General features: G+C 38.7%; 1 protein-coding gene across 2 annotated transcripts in view; it reads left to right on the top strand.

The window, feature by feature from the left end:
• fwe (Calcium channel fwe) overlaps window positions 1-17,159 on the top strand; it is a 30,079-nt gene extending 12,920 nt beyond the window's left edge. Inside the window, exons 5-6 of one of the 2 annotated variants that reach the window (XR_011715703.1) lie at window positions 8,326-8,490; window positions 16,625-17,159. Coding sequence is in view for 1 of the 2 variants with exons in the window: in XM_071687132.1 (XP_071543233.1) it covers window positions 16,625-16,724 (100 nt within the window). In the remaining variant the exon portion in view is untranslated. The remainder of the gene's footprint in view (window positions 1-8,325; window positions 8,491-16,624) is intronic. The other variant, XM_071687132.1, reaches the window with a different exon arrangement.
• The last annotated feature ends 1,411 nt before the right edge of the window (window positions 17,160-18,570 follow it).

Here is an 18,570-nt window from a genome sequence, read left to right as displayed (position 1 = left end):
CTTCTTGCAACTTGCCTCCCACACCATATACTCTTAAAACCTCCCACAAAGCATCTCTATCAGCCCTATCATATGCCTTCTCCAGATCCGTAAATGCTACATACAAATCCATCTGTTTTTCTAAGTATTTCTCACTTACATTTCCCGCATCAGAGAGGTTTCATCGGGAAACAGACGAAGAATGACCCATCCACTCATATACACATTTTTTTTATTACTGTTATACTTAATCACCATCTCCCACCTCAGCAAGGTAGTGCAAGGAAACAGACGAGGAATGGCCCAAACCACCCACATACACATGTATATACATAAATGCCCACACACGCACATATAGATACATATACATTTCGCCGTACGTATACATACACAGACATGTACATATATACACATGTACGCATTCATACTTGCTGCCTTTATCCATTTCTGTTGTCACCCCGCCACACCCGAAATAGCATCCCCCCTCCAGCGAGGTAGCGCCAGAAACTGACCAAAAGGCCACATTCGTTCACACTTAGTCTCTAGCTGTCATGTGTAATGCACCGAGACCACTGCTCCCTTTCCACATCCAGGTCCCACAGACCTTTCCATGGTTTACCCCAGATGCTTCACATGCCTGGTTCAATCCATTGACAGCATGTCGACCCTGGTATACCACATTGTTCCAATTCACCCTAGTCTTTGCACGCCTTTCACTCTCCTTTAGGTTGAGGCCCCAATCGCTCAACATCTTTTTCACTCCATCCTTCCACCTCCAATTTGGTCTTCCACTTCTCCTCATTCCCTCCACCTCTGACACATATATCCTCTTTGTCAATCTCTCCTCACTCCTTCTGTCCATGTGGCCAAACCATTTCAACACCCTCTTCTGCTCTCTCAACCACACTCTTTTTATTACCACACATCTCTCTTACCCTTTCATTACTTACTCAATCAAACCACCTCACACCACATATTGTCCTCAGATATTTCATTTCCAACACATCCTCCCTCCTCCGCACAACCCTATCTATAGCCCATGCTGCAACCATATAACATTGTTGGAACCACTATTCCTTCAAACATACCCATTTTTGCTCCGAGATAACGTTCTCACCTTCCACATATTCTTCAACGTCCCCATATCCTTCTCCCCCTCCCCCACCCTGTGACTCACTTCTGCTTCCATGGTTCCATCTGCAGCCAAGTCCACTCCCAGATATCCAAAACTCTACTTCCTCCAGTTTTTCTCCATTCAGACTTACCTCCCACTTAACTTGTCCCTCAACCCTACTGAACCTAATAACCTTGCTCTTATTCACATTTACTTCCAACTTTCTTCTTTCTCTCACTTTACCAAACTCAGTCACCAACTTTTGCAGTTTCTCACACAAATCAGTCACCAGCGCTGTATCATCAGCGAACAACAACTGAGTTAAGATCTCTCTGAATCATTTTGCAGTCTCACCTTTTTTTTTTTTAGCTTTACCTCCTGTTTCAAGTATCATCAGCAAACTTGGAGATCTTTGATATGAATTATATAGGAGGGTAGTAGAAGAAAGTGAAGGCACTTACAGAGCATCAGATTGGAAAGGGACATTGTGGTTTCAGAAGTAGTAGCAGATATGTGGGTAAGGTGTTTGCACTGAAGAATGTGTGGGAGAGATACTTATAGAAATGAATGGCATTTATAAATCCAGAGAAAGTATATGATGAAGTTGATAGTTTCCTTTTGGAAGGTTTTAAGAGTAAACAGTGTTAGAGGAGAGCTGCTAGAAGCAGTGAGAAGTGTTTATCAAGGGTGTAAGGCATGTGCATGAGTAGGAAGAGAGGAAAGTGGATGGTTCCAAGTGAAGATTGATTTGCAGCAGGTGTGTGTGATGTCACGATGGTTGTTTAATTTGTTTGTTTATGGGGTGATGAGGGAGGTAAATGTGGGAGTCTAGAAAAGAGGAGCAACTATGCAGTCTGTAGGGGGTGAGAGGGCCTGGGAAGTGTGTCAGTTGTTTTTTGCTGATGATACAGCGCTGTTTGTAGATTCGAGTGTGAAACTGCAGAAGTTGGTGACTGATTATGGAGGGGGTGTGTGAAAGGAGGAAGTTGACAGTGAATCTGAATAAACATAAGGTTATTAGGTTTAGCATAGTTAAGGGTCACGTTAAAAGGAGTGTGAATTTGAACAAGGGAAAATTGTAGGAAATGAAGTTTTTTAGATATCAGGAAGTAGACATGGCAGTGAATGGAACCATGGAAGGGGAAATGTGTCATAAAGTGGATGAGGGGGCAAAGGGTCTTGGAGCACTGAAGAATATTTGGAAAGAGAAATTGTTAGTTAGGAGAGCAAAGGTGGGTATATTTGAAGTAGTAGTACCAACAGTATTATACGAATGTGAGGCATAGGCTTAGATAAGACTGTGCAGAGGAGTTTGGTTGTGTTGGAAATGAAATGTTTGAGGACAGTATGTGGTGTGAGGTGGTTTGGTTGAGTAAATAATGAAAGGGTAATAGAGAGGTGTGGTAATAAAAAGAATGTAGTTGAGAGGGCTGAAGAGGGTGTGCTGAAATGGTTTGGACATATAGAGGGAAAGAATGAGAGAAGGTTGACAAAGAGAATGTATGCCAGAAGTGGAGGGAACAAGAAGAACGGAGAGACCAAATTAGAGATGGAAGGATGGAATGATAAAGGTTTTGAGCAGTCAGGAACATGTAGGAGGGTGAAAGGTGTGCATGGAATAAAGTGCATTGGAATGATGTAGTTTACAGGGATCAACATGATGTCATTAGACAGAACCTGGGCATATGAAGAGTCAGGGATAAACCATGGAAAGGTCTATGGGGTCTGGTTGTGGGTAGGGATGTGTGGTTTTATTGCACTGCATATGAAAGTTAGAAGATGGGTGTCAGCAGATGTGGCCTTCGTTTGCTTCTAGCACTACCTTGCTAACCAAGGAAATGGCGATCAGGTACAAAAAAAGAAATGATTATAACAATGATAATGGTGTTACATAGGGGAGAAAAAATCTACTCCTGTATTTCATGCCTGTTGTAGAAGGTGAATAAGGTTGGGAGAGATTCTTGTATTTGAATTTCTAAAAGATGGAACTGAAGAAGGAGCCAAGAAGGGAGTGTTCATCCTTCTTGAAAGCTCAGGGGTGTCTGAATGCTTGTTGATATAACCAATATGGGAAGAAAGGAGAGATAGGTAGTAAAAAACCTGGATACTGTGGTTCTGAGTGAAACAAAGCCACTGGTAAATGAGAAGAATGGATTGGAAATGTTGTAGGAGTAAAGTTTGGGTTTAATAAGAGGGCAAGAGCTAACGAAGGGTTACTGCTGAAGTAATTGTGGGAGTGTGTGACTGTGTAAGGAAGTGAGCTTAAGGCTGATGTGGGTAAAAATGAAAATGGATTCAGAGATGGGTGAATATTAGTGCTCCTGCACCTGGCCAGGTGAAGAATGATTACAAGAGGCTAGTGTTTTGGGAACAGTAGTGATGCAAGAGACTGGGTGTTAATGATTTGTAATTTGATTGCAAGGCTGATTAATGTAACAGTTTAGGATATAATTGGAGGGCATGGATATTCAGTAGTATGAATGGAAATGATGAACATATTGTGGAACTGTGTGTGAAAAAAGGACTGGTGATTACGAATACTTGGTTTAAAAAGAGGGATATACACAAGTATACTTGTGTGAGTAGGAAAGATGGTCTGCGGGCCTTATCTGATCACATACTAATTACTGGATGTGAATGTGCTGAGAGGGGCAACTGTTGCAGTGTCTAATCATTACATTGTGCTGGCTAGGTTGAAGATGTGCAGAGGATTTTGGAAAAGAGGAAAGATTATGAGTGAAAAGAAAGTGGTGAGAGTAAGTGAGCTTGGAAAAGAGACTTTTGTGAAGAAATATTGGGAGAGATTGAGAGTAGATTGGCAAAAGGTGAGGTTGAAGGAAGAATGAGAAATGTGAGGTATCTAGGGAGTAGATTGGCAAAAGGTGAGAATGAGGGAAGAGTGAGGAATGGAAGGTATTTAGGGAAGCAGTGCTGGCATGTGGAGAGATGCTTGTGGCACGCATAAGGTAGGAGTTGGCCAGATTAGGATAGTGAGTCATAGATTTACAAAGTAAAGGTATGTGGACAGTACTTTCAGGGAAGGAGTGCAGATGATTATGGGACATGAAAGGGAAAGCAGCAAGGGTAAAGAAGAAGGTGTGGGGGTTTAAAAAGAGGGCAAATGAGAGTTGGGTTGAGTGTTATTAAACTTTAGGGAGATTAGGATGTTTTGGAAAGAGGTTAATAGCATGTGAAAAACAAAAGAACAACTGAGAACATTGGTAAAGGGGCAAATGGGAAAGTGGTAATAGATGATGAAGTGAGGAGGAGCTGGAGTAAATATTTTGAAAGACTTTTGAATGCTTTTGATGATGGGGTGACAGATGTAATATGTTTGGGTTGTGGTGGTATGTGAAGCAAGAGATTCAAAGGGAGTGGTTTGGTGAGGAAAAAAGAGGATGGTGAAAGCCTTTTTTAAGGTGAAATGTGGCAAGGTAGTTGAAGTGGATGGTTTTGCAGTAAAATTTCTTAAAGGGGGTGACAGGTGTTGTTTGGTTAGTTTGGATTTTCATTGTATGTATGGATCATAATGAGGTGCTTGAGGATTGGTGGAATGCATGTATTGTGCCATTGTATAAAGGCTTGGGGGTTAAAGGTGTGTTCAAATTACAGAGGTATAAGTATGCTGAATGTTCCTGTTGTATGTGAGAGTGGTAATTGAGAGCGTGATGGTATGTATAGCGCTTCATATTGAGGAGGAACAATCTGGTTTCATAAGTGGTAGAGGGTGAGTGGATCAGTTGTTTGCTTTAGTGAATGTGTGTGCGAAATATGTAGAGGAACAGATGGACTTGTATGTGGTATTTATGGATATGGAGAAAGCATATGTTATGGTTGGTAGAGGTAAGTGTTAAAATTACAGAGGTATAAGTTTGCTGAATGTTCCTGTTAAGATGTACGGGAGAGTGGTATTTGAGAGCGTGATGGTATGTACAGAGCTTCATATTGAGGAGAAACAGTGTGGTTTCAGAAGTGGTAGAGGATGAGTGGATTAGTTGTTTGCTTTAGTGAATGTGTGTGAGAAATATGTAGAGAAATAGATGGACTAATATGTGGCATTTATGGATCGGGAGAGAGTATTATGTTACACTAGATGAAGATGCCTTCTGGAATATCGTAGAGTACATGGTGTGGGAGGAAAGTCACAAGAAGCAGTGAGAAGTTTCTATCAGGGGTGCCTGGCATGTGTATTAGTAAGAAGAGAGGAGAGGAAATGGTTCCAAATGAATGTTGGTCTGTGGCAGGGGTGTATGTATGATGTCACCATTGCTGTCTTATTTGTTTATGGTTTGGTTGTGAGAGAGGTAAATGCAAGGGTCTTAGAGAGTGGAGTAAGTATGCAGTCTGTAGGGGATGAGGGGTCTAGAAAGTGAATTAGTCATGATTTACTGATGAAACAGTACTGGTGGCAGATTCAAGTCAGACACTGCAGAAGTTGTTGACTGAGTTTGGAAGAATGTGTGAATGCAGGAGGCTAAGAGTAAATGTGAAGAAAAGCAAGGTTATTAGGTTTAGCAAGGTAAAGGGACAGGTTAGATAGGGTGTGAATTTGAATGGAGAAAAATTAGAGGAAATGAGGTGTTTTAGATATATGGGAGTGGACATTGCAGCAAATGGAACCATGGAAGTGGAAGTGAGTAACTTGTGAGTGAGGGGGTGAAGATGCTGGGAGCATTGAAAAATGTGTGGACTGAGGGGTTGTTATCTGGGACGGTAAAAATGGATGTGTTTAAAGGAATATTAGTTCCAACAATGTTACATATGGATGTGAAACATGGGTTACAGATGAGAATGTGGAGGAAGGTGGATTTGGTGGAAAAAATGTTTGAGGACAATGTGTTGGGTAAAGTGGTCTTCGAGATGGTCGCTAAAGGGTAAAAGAGAGTTGTGTGGTAATAAAAAAGTGTGATTTAAGTGAGCTGAATAAGGTGTGCTGAAATGGTTTGGACATATAAGGAGAGAATGAGTGAGGAAAAGGAGGATATGTGTGTCAGAAGGGAAGGGAACAAGGACAACAGAGAGACCAAGATAGAGATGGAAGGTTGAAGTGAAAAAGATTTTGATTTTAGTGATTGTGGCCTGAACATGCAGGTGGGTGAAAAATGTGCATGAGATAGAGTGAATTGGAACAGTTCAGTATACAGGGGTTAACATGCTGTCAGTGGACTGAATCAGGGCATATGAAGTGGCTAAGGGAAACCATGGAAAGTCTGTGCAGTATGGTTTTGCACAGTAAGCTGTAGTTTCACTGCATTACACATGATGGCTAGAGAATGGATGTGAGTGAATGTGGCCTGTCTTCATCTGTTCCTAGTGCTAAGTCGCAAACACAAATGCCAGAAACTGGGATGAAGTATATTAAAAAGATATGATGATACTAATAATGATATTCGTGTCATAGGTGGAGGGAACAAGGAGAGGCTGGAGACCAAATTGGAAAGATGTAGTGAAAAAGATTTTGAGTGATTGGGGCCTGAACATGCAGGATGGTGAGAGGCATACAAGGAATAGAGTGAATTGGAACAATGTGGTACACCAGGGTGGATGTGCTGTCAATGAACTGACCCAAGGCATGTGAAATGCCTGGGGTAAACCATGGAAAGGTCTGTGGGGCCTGAATGTGGATGGGTAGTTGTGGTTTCGGGGCATTACACATGACAGCTATAGACTGAGTGTGAATGAATGTGGCCTTTTTTGTCTGTTTTCCTGGCGCTACCTCAGTGAAGCATGGGATGGCGATGCTATATCCTTTGGGGCGGGGTGGCACCAGGAATGGATGAAGGCAAGCAAGTATGAATGTGTACATATTTCTATGTAAGGTGCTACCTTGCTGGCATGGGAAACAGCAGTCAAATACAGTGAATATGTAAATAAATTATTATTAAAGTGATGATAACGATAATTTTTTGCATATACATGAAGACACTTACGTCCTGTACAAATGCAAAGATGATATTTAATTCCAAGAGAGTAAACCTCTCTCTCATTTTGTACTAGTGAGTAATTATACAGAAACATACTGTACACAGGAAAAAATTCTTTATGGCAACCCAATTTTTTCCCAAATGATCTTTTCTTGTGACCTATATTTTGATATAATTTATGTACCCCACATCTTTAGCTGAAGTGATTAGTAACTACTAGTGCTGCTAATTACAATTCTGATCATATATATATATATATATATCCATTTATCTGTGTAGTGGCAATGTTCATCCTTGGAATCCTAATTGACCCTTCTTTACAACTAAACTTTACTCCTCCCAGTTTCTTCACACTTTATTTCTCATCTCTTTGTGATTACTGTGTATTGCTTGGTTATGTCTAATAGATGAAAAAGTTCATACTTATTACCTCAATAATTTCTGTGGGCTGCATTGTACTGGTTTCAAGTGATAGGTCAGCACGTTCTTTTATAACTATGTTTCTGTATGTACGATTACTTTAATGTGTTTTTACATTTCATTCTCCCATATATTTAGTATACATAGCTTTCACCCAGATCTCTCTCTCAAAATGTTCTTTTCTTTCCACATACTGCAGCTTTAAATTGTTTTGTGTGTCATCTTACCTCTTGCTAAGTGCATTGATGGCTTGCAAAAATATTTTGTCCATACCTGCATTCTACAAAAATCCTTTATATTTTTCGTTAGTGCTGAATATTTACATGGCTGAATTTCTTATTCATGAAAAACATAATTGTGGTGTACATAGTATTTGTTTCATGCATAATAGACCTTTATTGCTCTGATTTCTCTTTAGTGTTCTTCTGCTTTAATAATGAGTTTGCTTTTTACTTTTTCAGACCTTGATATTCATGTAACCAGTTTTATGTGCTTTTCACTTATCCCTTGCTAAGATCCAAAATTGTGTGTTGTCTCTTGCTTCCTTATGGTCTTCATCACCTTTTAGTGCATATCCTATCACGTCATGTTTTAATTCCAGTTATTCAAAATGTAGTGATACTGATTATTCAGTTATGTGCTTGGTTTCTCCATCCTATGCTTACTACACTTATGTACACTTATTCTTGTTGTACTTTCATTTTATCTTCCTTATCCTTCAATATTTACACAAACCTATATCATCTTAGTCACTTTGAACTGAAATCTGTCATTGTTATTTTTCAGTACTGATGTACTTTACCAAAATTTTCTTGTATCTTACAAAACTTGGCTGATTTACAGTCACTTCTTATTTTCTAATCACCAAATAACAATACCATATATTAGGGGAAGCCGGGATGATATGATCGCCGCAGCCCAGCAAAACACTGGGCCTGCCAACTCTCAAAGTGCCATCTTGGTGGACGACCCTGAGGCCTGGCGCTCAACTTGAACCAGCTAATGGTTTTATAACAAGCATCATCCATCGTTTTGATACCAAACCACTTACATGTTGGTTTCTAGTTTTCTTCTTAAAGTATAGGCATGGTGTTAGCCAGAAAAGAAGTTGGAGTCCAAAACAAATGCAAGAGCCAGCATAGTTTGGACATCATAGATATTCTTAAAAAGATTACAGAAATCTAATTGTATGTTATTCTTGTTTATGAGAAATTTCAGTGTGATTATTTATTTGTCTTGTAATGATGGCATATCTTTTGCCAGTTAGATACTTCTCTTTAGTTACTGGTCATCCAAAAGATAGCCAGATGGCTTTCTGGCTAACACTGCGAGTGTAGGCATGGACAGTGGCCAGTAGAATATCATAGGTAGGTTGGCTTTGCGTGGGTTTTAGCTATATAGAATGCATGCTCCTTAACGTTCTCAAACATTTGACAGTTTCTTTTTTCAAAAATTGAAGTTTTTTCTGAAGTTGCCTTATTATGTACTTCACTTTTCGTAAGTACCGTAGTGCTAAATGTGGTGATAAGGTAAGTAGGCCTACTGTTTTCAAGTTTAACTCTGAAAAAGTTTGATTTTACATATGTAGATTGAATGTATGTGAAGATGTTATTAGTGATATATTTGCTTGTTTAAAAGTTTTAAAAAATCTAATTATTTCACGTTTACAGTTTTTCTTGGAAAGAGTCTCGAGTAAATTGATTTGGTATTTTTTCTTTTTTTAATAGTCTGCTTTGATATCAGAAGGATTTGCTATTTATGGATAGTGCCAGTATAATGGAACAATTAGAAGTGGCCATTACAGTTGGTATAGAAATATAATGTGTGTGTCAGTGACATTATGATGGAGGTCTGTTATGGTTGTGTGCAATATGAATGAACTTTATATATTGTGATTGACCTTATAATAGTGTATAGTCTCCATGAAGTTTAGATAACATGTTTAAGAGATAAGAAGCATTTTGTTTCTTCTGAAATATAGAATGAGTAAGATTTCATATTTGAGGCACATCAGCTTGGCATAATTTTGTACCTGGTACAGCTTAACTAACTACTTTGTGTTATGTTTGACCATACAGACTCACAGACACACACACATATATATTGTTTTATTATTATTATTATTATACTTTGTCGCTGTCTCCCGCGTTAGCGAAGTAGCGCAAGGAAACAACCGAAAGAATGACCCAACCCACCCACATACACATGTCTGTACATACGTGCACATATACATGCCTGTATATTTCAACATATACATACACAGACATACACATATATACGCATGTACATATTCATACTTTGCTGCCTTCATCCGTTCCCGTCACCACCATGCCACACATGAAATGGCATCCCTCTCCCCCACATGCATGCGAGGTTGCACTAGGAAAAGACAACCAGTGCAACATTCATTTACACTCAGTCTCTAGCTGTCATGTGTAATGCACTGAAACCACAGCTCCCTTTCCACATCTAGGCCCCACAAAACTTACCGTGGTTTACCAAAGACGCTTCACATTCCCTGGTTCAATCCATTGACAGCACGTCCACCCCAGTATACCACATTGTTCCATTTCACTCTATTCCTTGCATGCCTTTCACCCTCCTGTATGTTTAGGCCCTGATCACTCAAAATCTTTTTCACTCTGTCTTCCACCTCCAGTTTGGTCTCCAACCTCTCTATGTTCCTGCCATCTCTGAGACATATATCCTCATCGTCAATTTTTCCTCGCTCATTCTCTCCATTTGACCAAACCATTTCAATACACCTTCTTCTGCTATCTCAACCACACTCTTTATGACCACACATCTCTCTTACCCTTTCATTATTTACTTGATCATACCACCTCACATCACATATTGACCTCAAACATCTCATTTCCAACACATCCATCCTTCTCCGCACAACCCTATCTATAGCCCACGCCTCGCAACCATATAACATTGTTGGAACCACTATTTCTTCAAACATACCCATTTTTGTTCTCATAAGATAACGTTCTTGCCTTCCACACATTCTTCAGTGCTCCCAGAACTTTGCCCCCTCCTCCACCCTGTGACTCACTTCCACTTCCATTTTTCCATCCGCTGCTAAAGCCACTCCCAGATATCTAAAACACTACACTTCCTCCAATTTTTCTCCATTCAAACTTACCTTCCAATTGACTTGTCCCTCAACCCTACTGAACCTAATAACTTTGCTCTTATTCACATTTACCCTCAGCTTTCTTCTTTCACATGCTTTACCAAACTCAGTCACCAGCTTCTGCAGTCTCTCACCCGAATCAGCCACCAGCACTGTATCATCAGTGAACAACAACTGACTCACTTCCCAAGCCCTCTCATCCGCAACATACTGCATACTTGCCCCTCTCTCCAAAACTCTTTGCATTTACCTCCCTAACCATCCCATCCATAAACAAATTAAACAACCATGGAGGCATCACGCATCCCTGCTGTAAACATTCGGTCACTAGCTGTCACGTATAATGCACCAAAACCACAGCTCCCTTTCCACATCCAGGCACCCACAGACTTTTCCATGGTTTACTCCCAGATGCTTCACAGAACCTGGTTCAATTCATTGACAGCATGTCGACCCCAGTATACCACATCGTTCCAATTCACACTATTCATTGTCTTTCACCCTCCTGTATGTTTAAGCCCCAATCGATCAAAATCTTTTTCACTCCATCCTTCCACCTCCAGTCTGGTCTTCTGCTTCTCCTTGTTTGCTCCACCTCTGACACATATATCCTCTTTGTCAATCTTTCATCACTCATTCTCTTCCTGTGTCCAAACCATTTCAACTCACCCACTTCTTCTCTCTCAACCACACTCTTTATTACCACACGTCTCTCTTACCCTTTCATTATTGCCCTCAAACATTTCATTTCCAACACATCCTCCCTCCTCTGCACAACCCTATCTCTAGCCCATGCCTCGCACCCATATAACATTGTTGGAACCACTATTCCTTCAAACATACCTATTTTTGCTCTTCGAGATAACTTTCATGCCTTCCACACATTCTTCAACGTTCCTAGAACTTTTGCCCCCTCCCCCTTTCTGTGACTCACTTCTGCTTCCATGGTTCCATCTGCTGCTAAGTCTACTTCCAGATATCTAAAACACTTCACTTCCTCCAGTTTTTCTCCATTCAAACTTACCTCCCAATTAACTTGTCCCTCACCCCTACTGAACCAAATAACCTTGCTCTTATTCACATTTACTCTCAACTTTCTCCTTTCACACACTTTACCAAACTCAGTCACCAACTTCTGAAGTTTCTCACCCGAATCAGCCACCAGCGTTGTATCATCAGCAAACAACAACTGACTCGCTTCCCAAGCCCTCTCATCCACAACAAACTGCATACTTGCCCCTTTCTCCAAAACTCTTGCATTCACCTCTTTAATCACCCCATCCATAAACAAATTATACAACCATGGAGACATCACACACCCCTGCCACAAACCAACATTCACTGGGAACCAATCACTCTCCTCTCTTCCTACTTGTACACATGCCTTACATCCTTTGTAAAAACTTTTCACTGTTTCTAGCAACTTACCTCCCACACCATATACCCTTAAAACCTTCCACAAAGCATGTCTATCCACCCTATCATATGCCTCCTCCAGATCCATAAATGCTACATACAAATCCACTATTTTTCTAAGTATTTCTCACATACAATCTCTAAAGCAAACACCAGATCCACACATCCTCTACCACTTCTGAAACCATGTGGACTGCTCTTTCCCAATCCGATGCTCTGTACATGCCTTTACCCTCTCAGTCAATACCCTCCCATATATTTTCCCAGGAATACTCAACGTACTTATGCCTCAGTAATTTGAACACTCATGTTTATCCCCTTTGCCTTTGTATAATGGCACTATGCATGCATATATTTATTTATTATTTTGTTATACATGATCGCAGGTTCCCATGTCAGTATTATTAGGAAGAATTGGACTGGAAATGATAGCAGAAAGAAAATATAAAATGATATAAGCAACAGAAAAGTACCTTTAAGAAACAAAAATAGGATATTGCAAACTTCACAAAATGACAAAAAAGAAATGTAAATAAAAGTCAAAACTAGGGATGCAGAAAAATAGAGGGATGAGGAAATCAGTTTGAAATGACAGGAATATATAAAATTGGAAGAAAAATTATATGATAACAGTCCATCATCTGTAATATTATATAGATATAGAACAAATATTTCACCATTAAATGATAGAAACAGATTTTCTAGTGGTAGGAAAAGTTGTGATTGCAGAGCAGAGGAGGAAGATTTACAGTATTTTATTCTATGGTGCCTGCTATATCAAGACAGAATTACAGCAACCATATATAAAAAACGAAATAAGATAATTGAAAAGTTCTCATATAAATGTGAAAATTTATGAGTTGTGAAAGAACTAATTTGTAAATTTTGGGAAATGGAGAACAGGAAGAAAGGCAACAACTATATAATATAAACAGTTTGATAACTATACATAGCAAAAGTACAGTAAATTTGATACATCAGCAGAAACTGGAAGGTGTCCTTGCAAAGGCAAGACTTCCCAAAATACGACTGACCTGAACTAGTAGTGATTACATGAGAATATTTTTTTAATGAGAATAATGATATTTTCCTAATTTATTCAAACTTTTAAGTTGATGCATATATATTGTATTGACTATATTTTTTCAGTAATTTGAATGACTAATTATGGTAAAAAATTAAGGTAATTTTTTAGAATAAACCATGGATATTCTTTGCTAGGGAGCACCTGATACTTTACTAAGATATTTTATGCATGACAGCTGGAGACTGAGTGTAAATGAGTGTCGCCTTTTTGTTTGTATTCTTGGCACTACCTTGCTGAAGCAGGGGATAGCGATGCTGTTTTTCTGTGGGGCGGGGTAGCTGCAGGAATGGATGAAGGCAAGCAAGTATGAATATGTACATGTGTATGTATGTAACGTCTGTGTATGTGTATGTATATGTTGATATATATATATATGCATGTATATGTGCATATGTGGGCATTTATGCATATGTATATGTGTACATAAAGAGTGGAGATGGGCCATTCTTCATCTGTTTCCTAGCGCTGCCTGGCTGACGTGGGAAACCAATTATGTGTACTGATTTTTGTACTTGCATATTCTTCTGATTTCATTATGTTGGAATTTGATAATTATGTTCAGTTTTAAGACTTTCATGCTCACTCTGAATTTTGAGTTTCGCAAGGTGCATTTTATATGTTGGATTCCACGTTTCTTTTAAACTGTAGCCCTCTCAGTGAAGAAACTTAACCCATAGATGCATAACAGGGTCATATTGACCCCCGCAGTACCAAAACATGTAACATTTTTCATTTGGGTGCTTGAAACAGATTTGTACCTTGTAACTTTTCATAATTTATCATTCTCTTTAAGCATATGCCTTTGAAACTCTCAACAATTTTGATGTGGTGTGTTATTTATTTGAAATAAATGAGTGTTACCTTCTGAATAGTAGCAGTGCAAAATAATAATTGTTGTGTTGAATGCAGGAGTATAGAATTTTATTAGAAATGCTCTGATAAACAGAAAGCTACTTGATGCACTGGACTTGCAAAATACAAGTCTGATAATAGAAAATAGATAAGCCTTTAATAATAAATAGATCTGTTTTATTCCAGAACATTACACATATCAAATATCCTGAACAAAACGCACATTGGACATGTTTGATAAGCAAGTGCTTAGGTCTTGCTGTAAAGGTTGTGTCAGTACCACAGAAACTTATGGCAGTTTCACATCGTGTTGCAGTACTTCTAACATGTCTCGTCAGAAAATTTTGATAAGTGAACAAATCAGGGATCTATTAGCAACTAATGACAAACGAAGAATTGGATGATATAAGTGATGACAAATTTATACCTCCTCCTCCTAGCGACACTTCAGTTGACAGTTTTGATACAGATGATGGTATTACTGGTGATGATTGTCAAACATATATTACTGCTATGATCTCATGTACTGCCAGAAGAGGTGATGAGTTTGTGTATGCACTCTCAGGAGATAAGTGGTGTTTGACTACTCTATCTGCTATCTGCACAGGGTCATACGGCTTCATTGAATGTTTAGACAGCACGCACTGGACTTACTTCGTATGCTGTTAGTAGAATAACTCGGGACCCATCTTCCACTTTTGACCTTATCTTCAACAACTGTATGATGACTACTATTATGAATGAAACAGTCAGGCAAGGAAACTGGTCAAACAGCGACTTGAAACTGTTGGACACTTAATGAACTTTATGGTTTGAGTATTCTAAGAGGAGTCTACAAAAGCAAAAATCAAGCAGTGAGGCAGTTGTGGAATCCCTCATTTGGCCTTCCTGTATTTTCCAAAACCATGACAGTCAACAGATTTGAAGAGATTTGCAGAGCATTATGTTTTGATAACCCAGCAACATGAAACAGTAGACTGTCTAGGAATAAACTTGCTGCAGTTCGCTTGCTGTTAGATGGATTTCTAGAAAATTCTCAGCAGTGCTATAACATAGTGTGTTATTGTTGATGGCAAATATATCTATAGAGGACTTTGTGGGTACATGCAGTACATGCCATCAAAACCTGCCAAATATGGTCTTAAATTCTGGGTTCTGGCAGATGCTGACACATATTACATATTAAATGTTGAAACGTATACAGGTAAAGATGAAGAGAGAACTCACGAATTAGGAATGCATGTTGTACTAAAAGCTCACCACTCACTTGCATGGAAGGGGAAGAAATGTCACATGAATTCATTCAGCAGCTTGAAATTAGGTAGAGATTGCATCACAAATAATGTCATTAGTAGGAACTATTTGTGGTAACATAAGGGAAGTGACAAAGGAACTGTGAGAGGTAAAGCAGAAATTGTTTGAAAGTGTTTTTGCCTATAGTGAAGAAAGGGTACAAATAGTGTTGTATAGTTTGAAAGTGTTTTTGCCTGTAGTGAAGAAGGGGTACAAGTAGTGTAGTATAAGGCCAAGAAAATTAAGAATATGTGTCAAGCCAGCACAAAGATAAGAAATTGCGTGATTGTAGCAAAAAAAACAAAAAAAAAACAAATGATACTCTATTACAATTCAACTAAAGGAGGTGTTGACTGTGTAGATCAGAAATGATACTCTATTATAATTCAACTAAAGATGTTGACTGTGTGGATGAGAGAGTTGGTATGTACAGCATCAAATACACGAGTAAGAGATGGCATGCTTCTTTTTGGTGCAATTTGGTTAATCTGGCATGTTACAATGCATTTGTTCTTTACACATGCACATTCCTGCATCACCACAGGTGCAAGAGCCAAAGGAGGTTACTTTTTCTTTCTGCACTGGGCATGGCTTTTAGTCACAAATACAGAGAAGCCGGGAATGCCGGTACTGCTTCATGCAGTTCAGGACAGGGCTGAGTTACTGCATGTTTCTTTAAAGAAAAGTTCAAGATGTTCATTGTGCTCAAGGAATAAAGATAGAAAAACTATTGCAAACTGCAAGCTGTGTTGTGAATTTGTATGCCCGGAACATTATTTCGTAACATGTAAATCATGTGGTGAAGTAGACCTCACAATGGCATTTCATGCCAATTTAAAGGAGACTGGTTTCTGTATATAAGCTGCTGTGTTTTTCATAAAATTTTTATTTTGTTTCAAAATCATTTTCGTTTTTGCTTCAATTAAAATGTATAGGTATGTATATGTGCGCGTGTGGGCATTTATATATATACATGTGTATGTGGGTGGTTGGGCCATTCTTTCGTCAGTTTCCTTGTGCTACCTCGCTAACGCGGGAGACAGCAACAAAGTATAATAAATAGATGAATATGCTTCAATTATCGTATATTACGTATAATATATTGCTTCCAATACACTTTGTTTATGATATTCCTTCAGGTATTAAACTGAAAAATACTGGATGGGGTCAAATTGTTCCCAGTTACGCAATGATGTTAGAGCAGAAATGTCATGCATCCACAGGTTAGACAAATAGGAATTATAATTATTGGAATAGGAAAAGGCTTTGCAGTTTTTCTTTCTGTTGGGGTTATTAAATGCACATAATTAAAGAATAAGTACCATAGTTTGTCTTCTTTCATTAACTTAATCATCAGGTTAGTTGTGTGTTGATGATATTTAACATCTCTATTGCAGAGGCTCCCGGGAAGACATGATAGCGGCTGCTCACACATCAACACGGCCTGGCAATATGAAGGATGTCCTGGTGGATGGAGCCTCTCTGTCACCTGCATGAATTTGTCATGCCCTTCTAATTTGATTGGGATCAGTAAATGTGTTGTACTTTTTGATGTGGTTAGGATATTTACAAGCTTGGAAAGATCAGAGTTAAGAAATTGGATAGATTAGTTTGCTTAAAGTCTTGATACATTAATAGTTTCATACAGGTGACCAGTTTTCCACTTGGTGATGCTTGCAAAAGTTAACATTACCAGAAATGGACTATTTTAATCCATTACCATATCATAAACATTTAAGTCATGTCTAGAAAAGTTTTCAATGGTTGCTACTGTGTTAATAGAAATATTCTCTTGTTTAAGTCTTGTTTTAAGTATAGCTCTATTGTATGTATAAAGTTTACTTCTTGTTTATTTGTATTTGAGTAATTGTCAGTAATATTTTCCTCGAGAACTATATTATGTACTACATTAGTAAAGGTTCTCTCTCTGAATCTTGTGTGTTAGTAGTGTTCTTTATGACCTAGTAATACATACTGTTATTCTTAACCAACATCTAAAAGTAGGATTTCAAGTTTTTTTACAGTACAGTGAACTTGAACTTGCTTTTGGGGTTGCATTGTATTTATTCATTGTATTTCATAGGCAGAAAGACTGTTTTGTTTAGGAGATAAACATTCCTTAGTCACCTATTTTATTTAGGTAAAATACATATTTGATGTTTCAATTTGATAACATTGAAATGATGTCAAGGAAAACTATTAAGAATGCACTGATTGGATCTTAGATTAGCCTTTTGAATATTGTCACTTCTAAATTTAATTTGCCATTAAGTCCCGGTGTTTATTGTGATTTATGATGAAAAAATGATTATGGAAAATTTTTTTAATGACAGTTGAGGCACTTCAGGCCTGAGTTTATTATGAAAGTCCCATTACGTTACATTGTATATGCATACCTTACCTTACTTTCCTGTCCCAGGAGTCCCTTCTCCCCTTAGGAGGCTCCTGTAGCACTTAGGAAGCTGGCCACATCCACTGGTTGTGGCCATAGGTCATAGTGTTGTAAAGTTGTATGTGCATCTACTTGCAGAAGGTACTAGGCAGTTGATAAGTTGGTGTTTGATGCCATCTTTGTGGTAGTTGCATCATGGGCATGCAGGGTCTTGGTATATGTTGAAATGGTGTTGGTGGTCTTGTAGTGATGGAGGATGTCTTGTGAACTTATGTGGGAGAGTGAGACTCCTGTCTGTCTGAGGAGTTTGGTTTCTGATAGGTATATTTCTGGAGGGTTGGAGTTGAAGAATGACTTTGGAGGTCAGATGTTTAGTGCTTACTTGGTTATTTCAGAGTGTATGTGGTTTGACTGTGTTTTGTTTGTTGGGATGGGAGGACTCTTTGAGTAGTTTAATGAAGTGTGAGGCAGGGGTGAGGTTTTTATTTTTACTTGAGGGATGGTACTTAGAGTGTTAGGGTGGAAGAGGCTTTGTGTTGTTGCATCGAATTGAGTGCCAAGCATGTTGACATGGGACTCTATTGAGAGGATTTAGTTTCATTGTGAAGATGAGTGTTTGTGGTTGCTAGACAACTAGTGATTTTTCTGAATGCACTATTTTGTATGGTCTGCAGCTTTGTTATATTTGCCTTTGAGGGGTGGAAGACCAGGCAGGTGTGACATAGTTTAAAGTGGAACAGATGAATTGTTTGTATAGAATGTTAAGGAATTGTACATTTTGTCCAAATCTGGTGCTAGTTTGTGTTGAGAGCACTTAGTTTGTGTGGTGCTTTTGTGTTGATTTTATTGGTGCATGGAGTGAATGCTGTCTCATAAATGACTGTCCATTCAAGGTGACTGGAGGGTGTGAGCTGGATACATGTTTGTCTAGAGTTAAAAGAGTAATTGAGA

The sequence above is a fragment of the Panulirus ornatus genome, chromosome 43, assembly GCF_036320965.1.
Source record: "Panulirus ornatus isolate Po-2019 chromosome 43, ASM3632096v1, whole genome shotgun sequence".
NCBI lineage: Eukaryota > Metazoa > Arthropoda > Malacostraca > Decapoda > Palinuridae > Panulirus > Panulirus ornatus.
The sequence above is the reverse complement of the archived record's forward strand: the minus strand, read 5'-3'. Positions and strand labels throughout refer to the sequence as shown.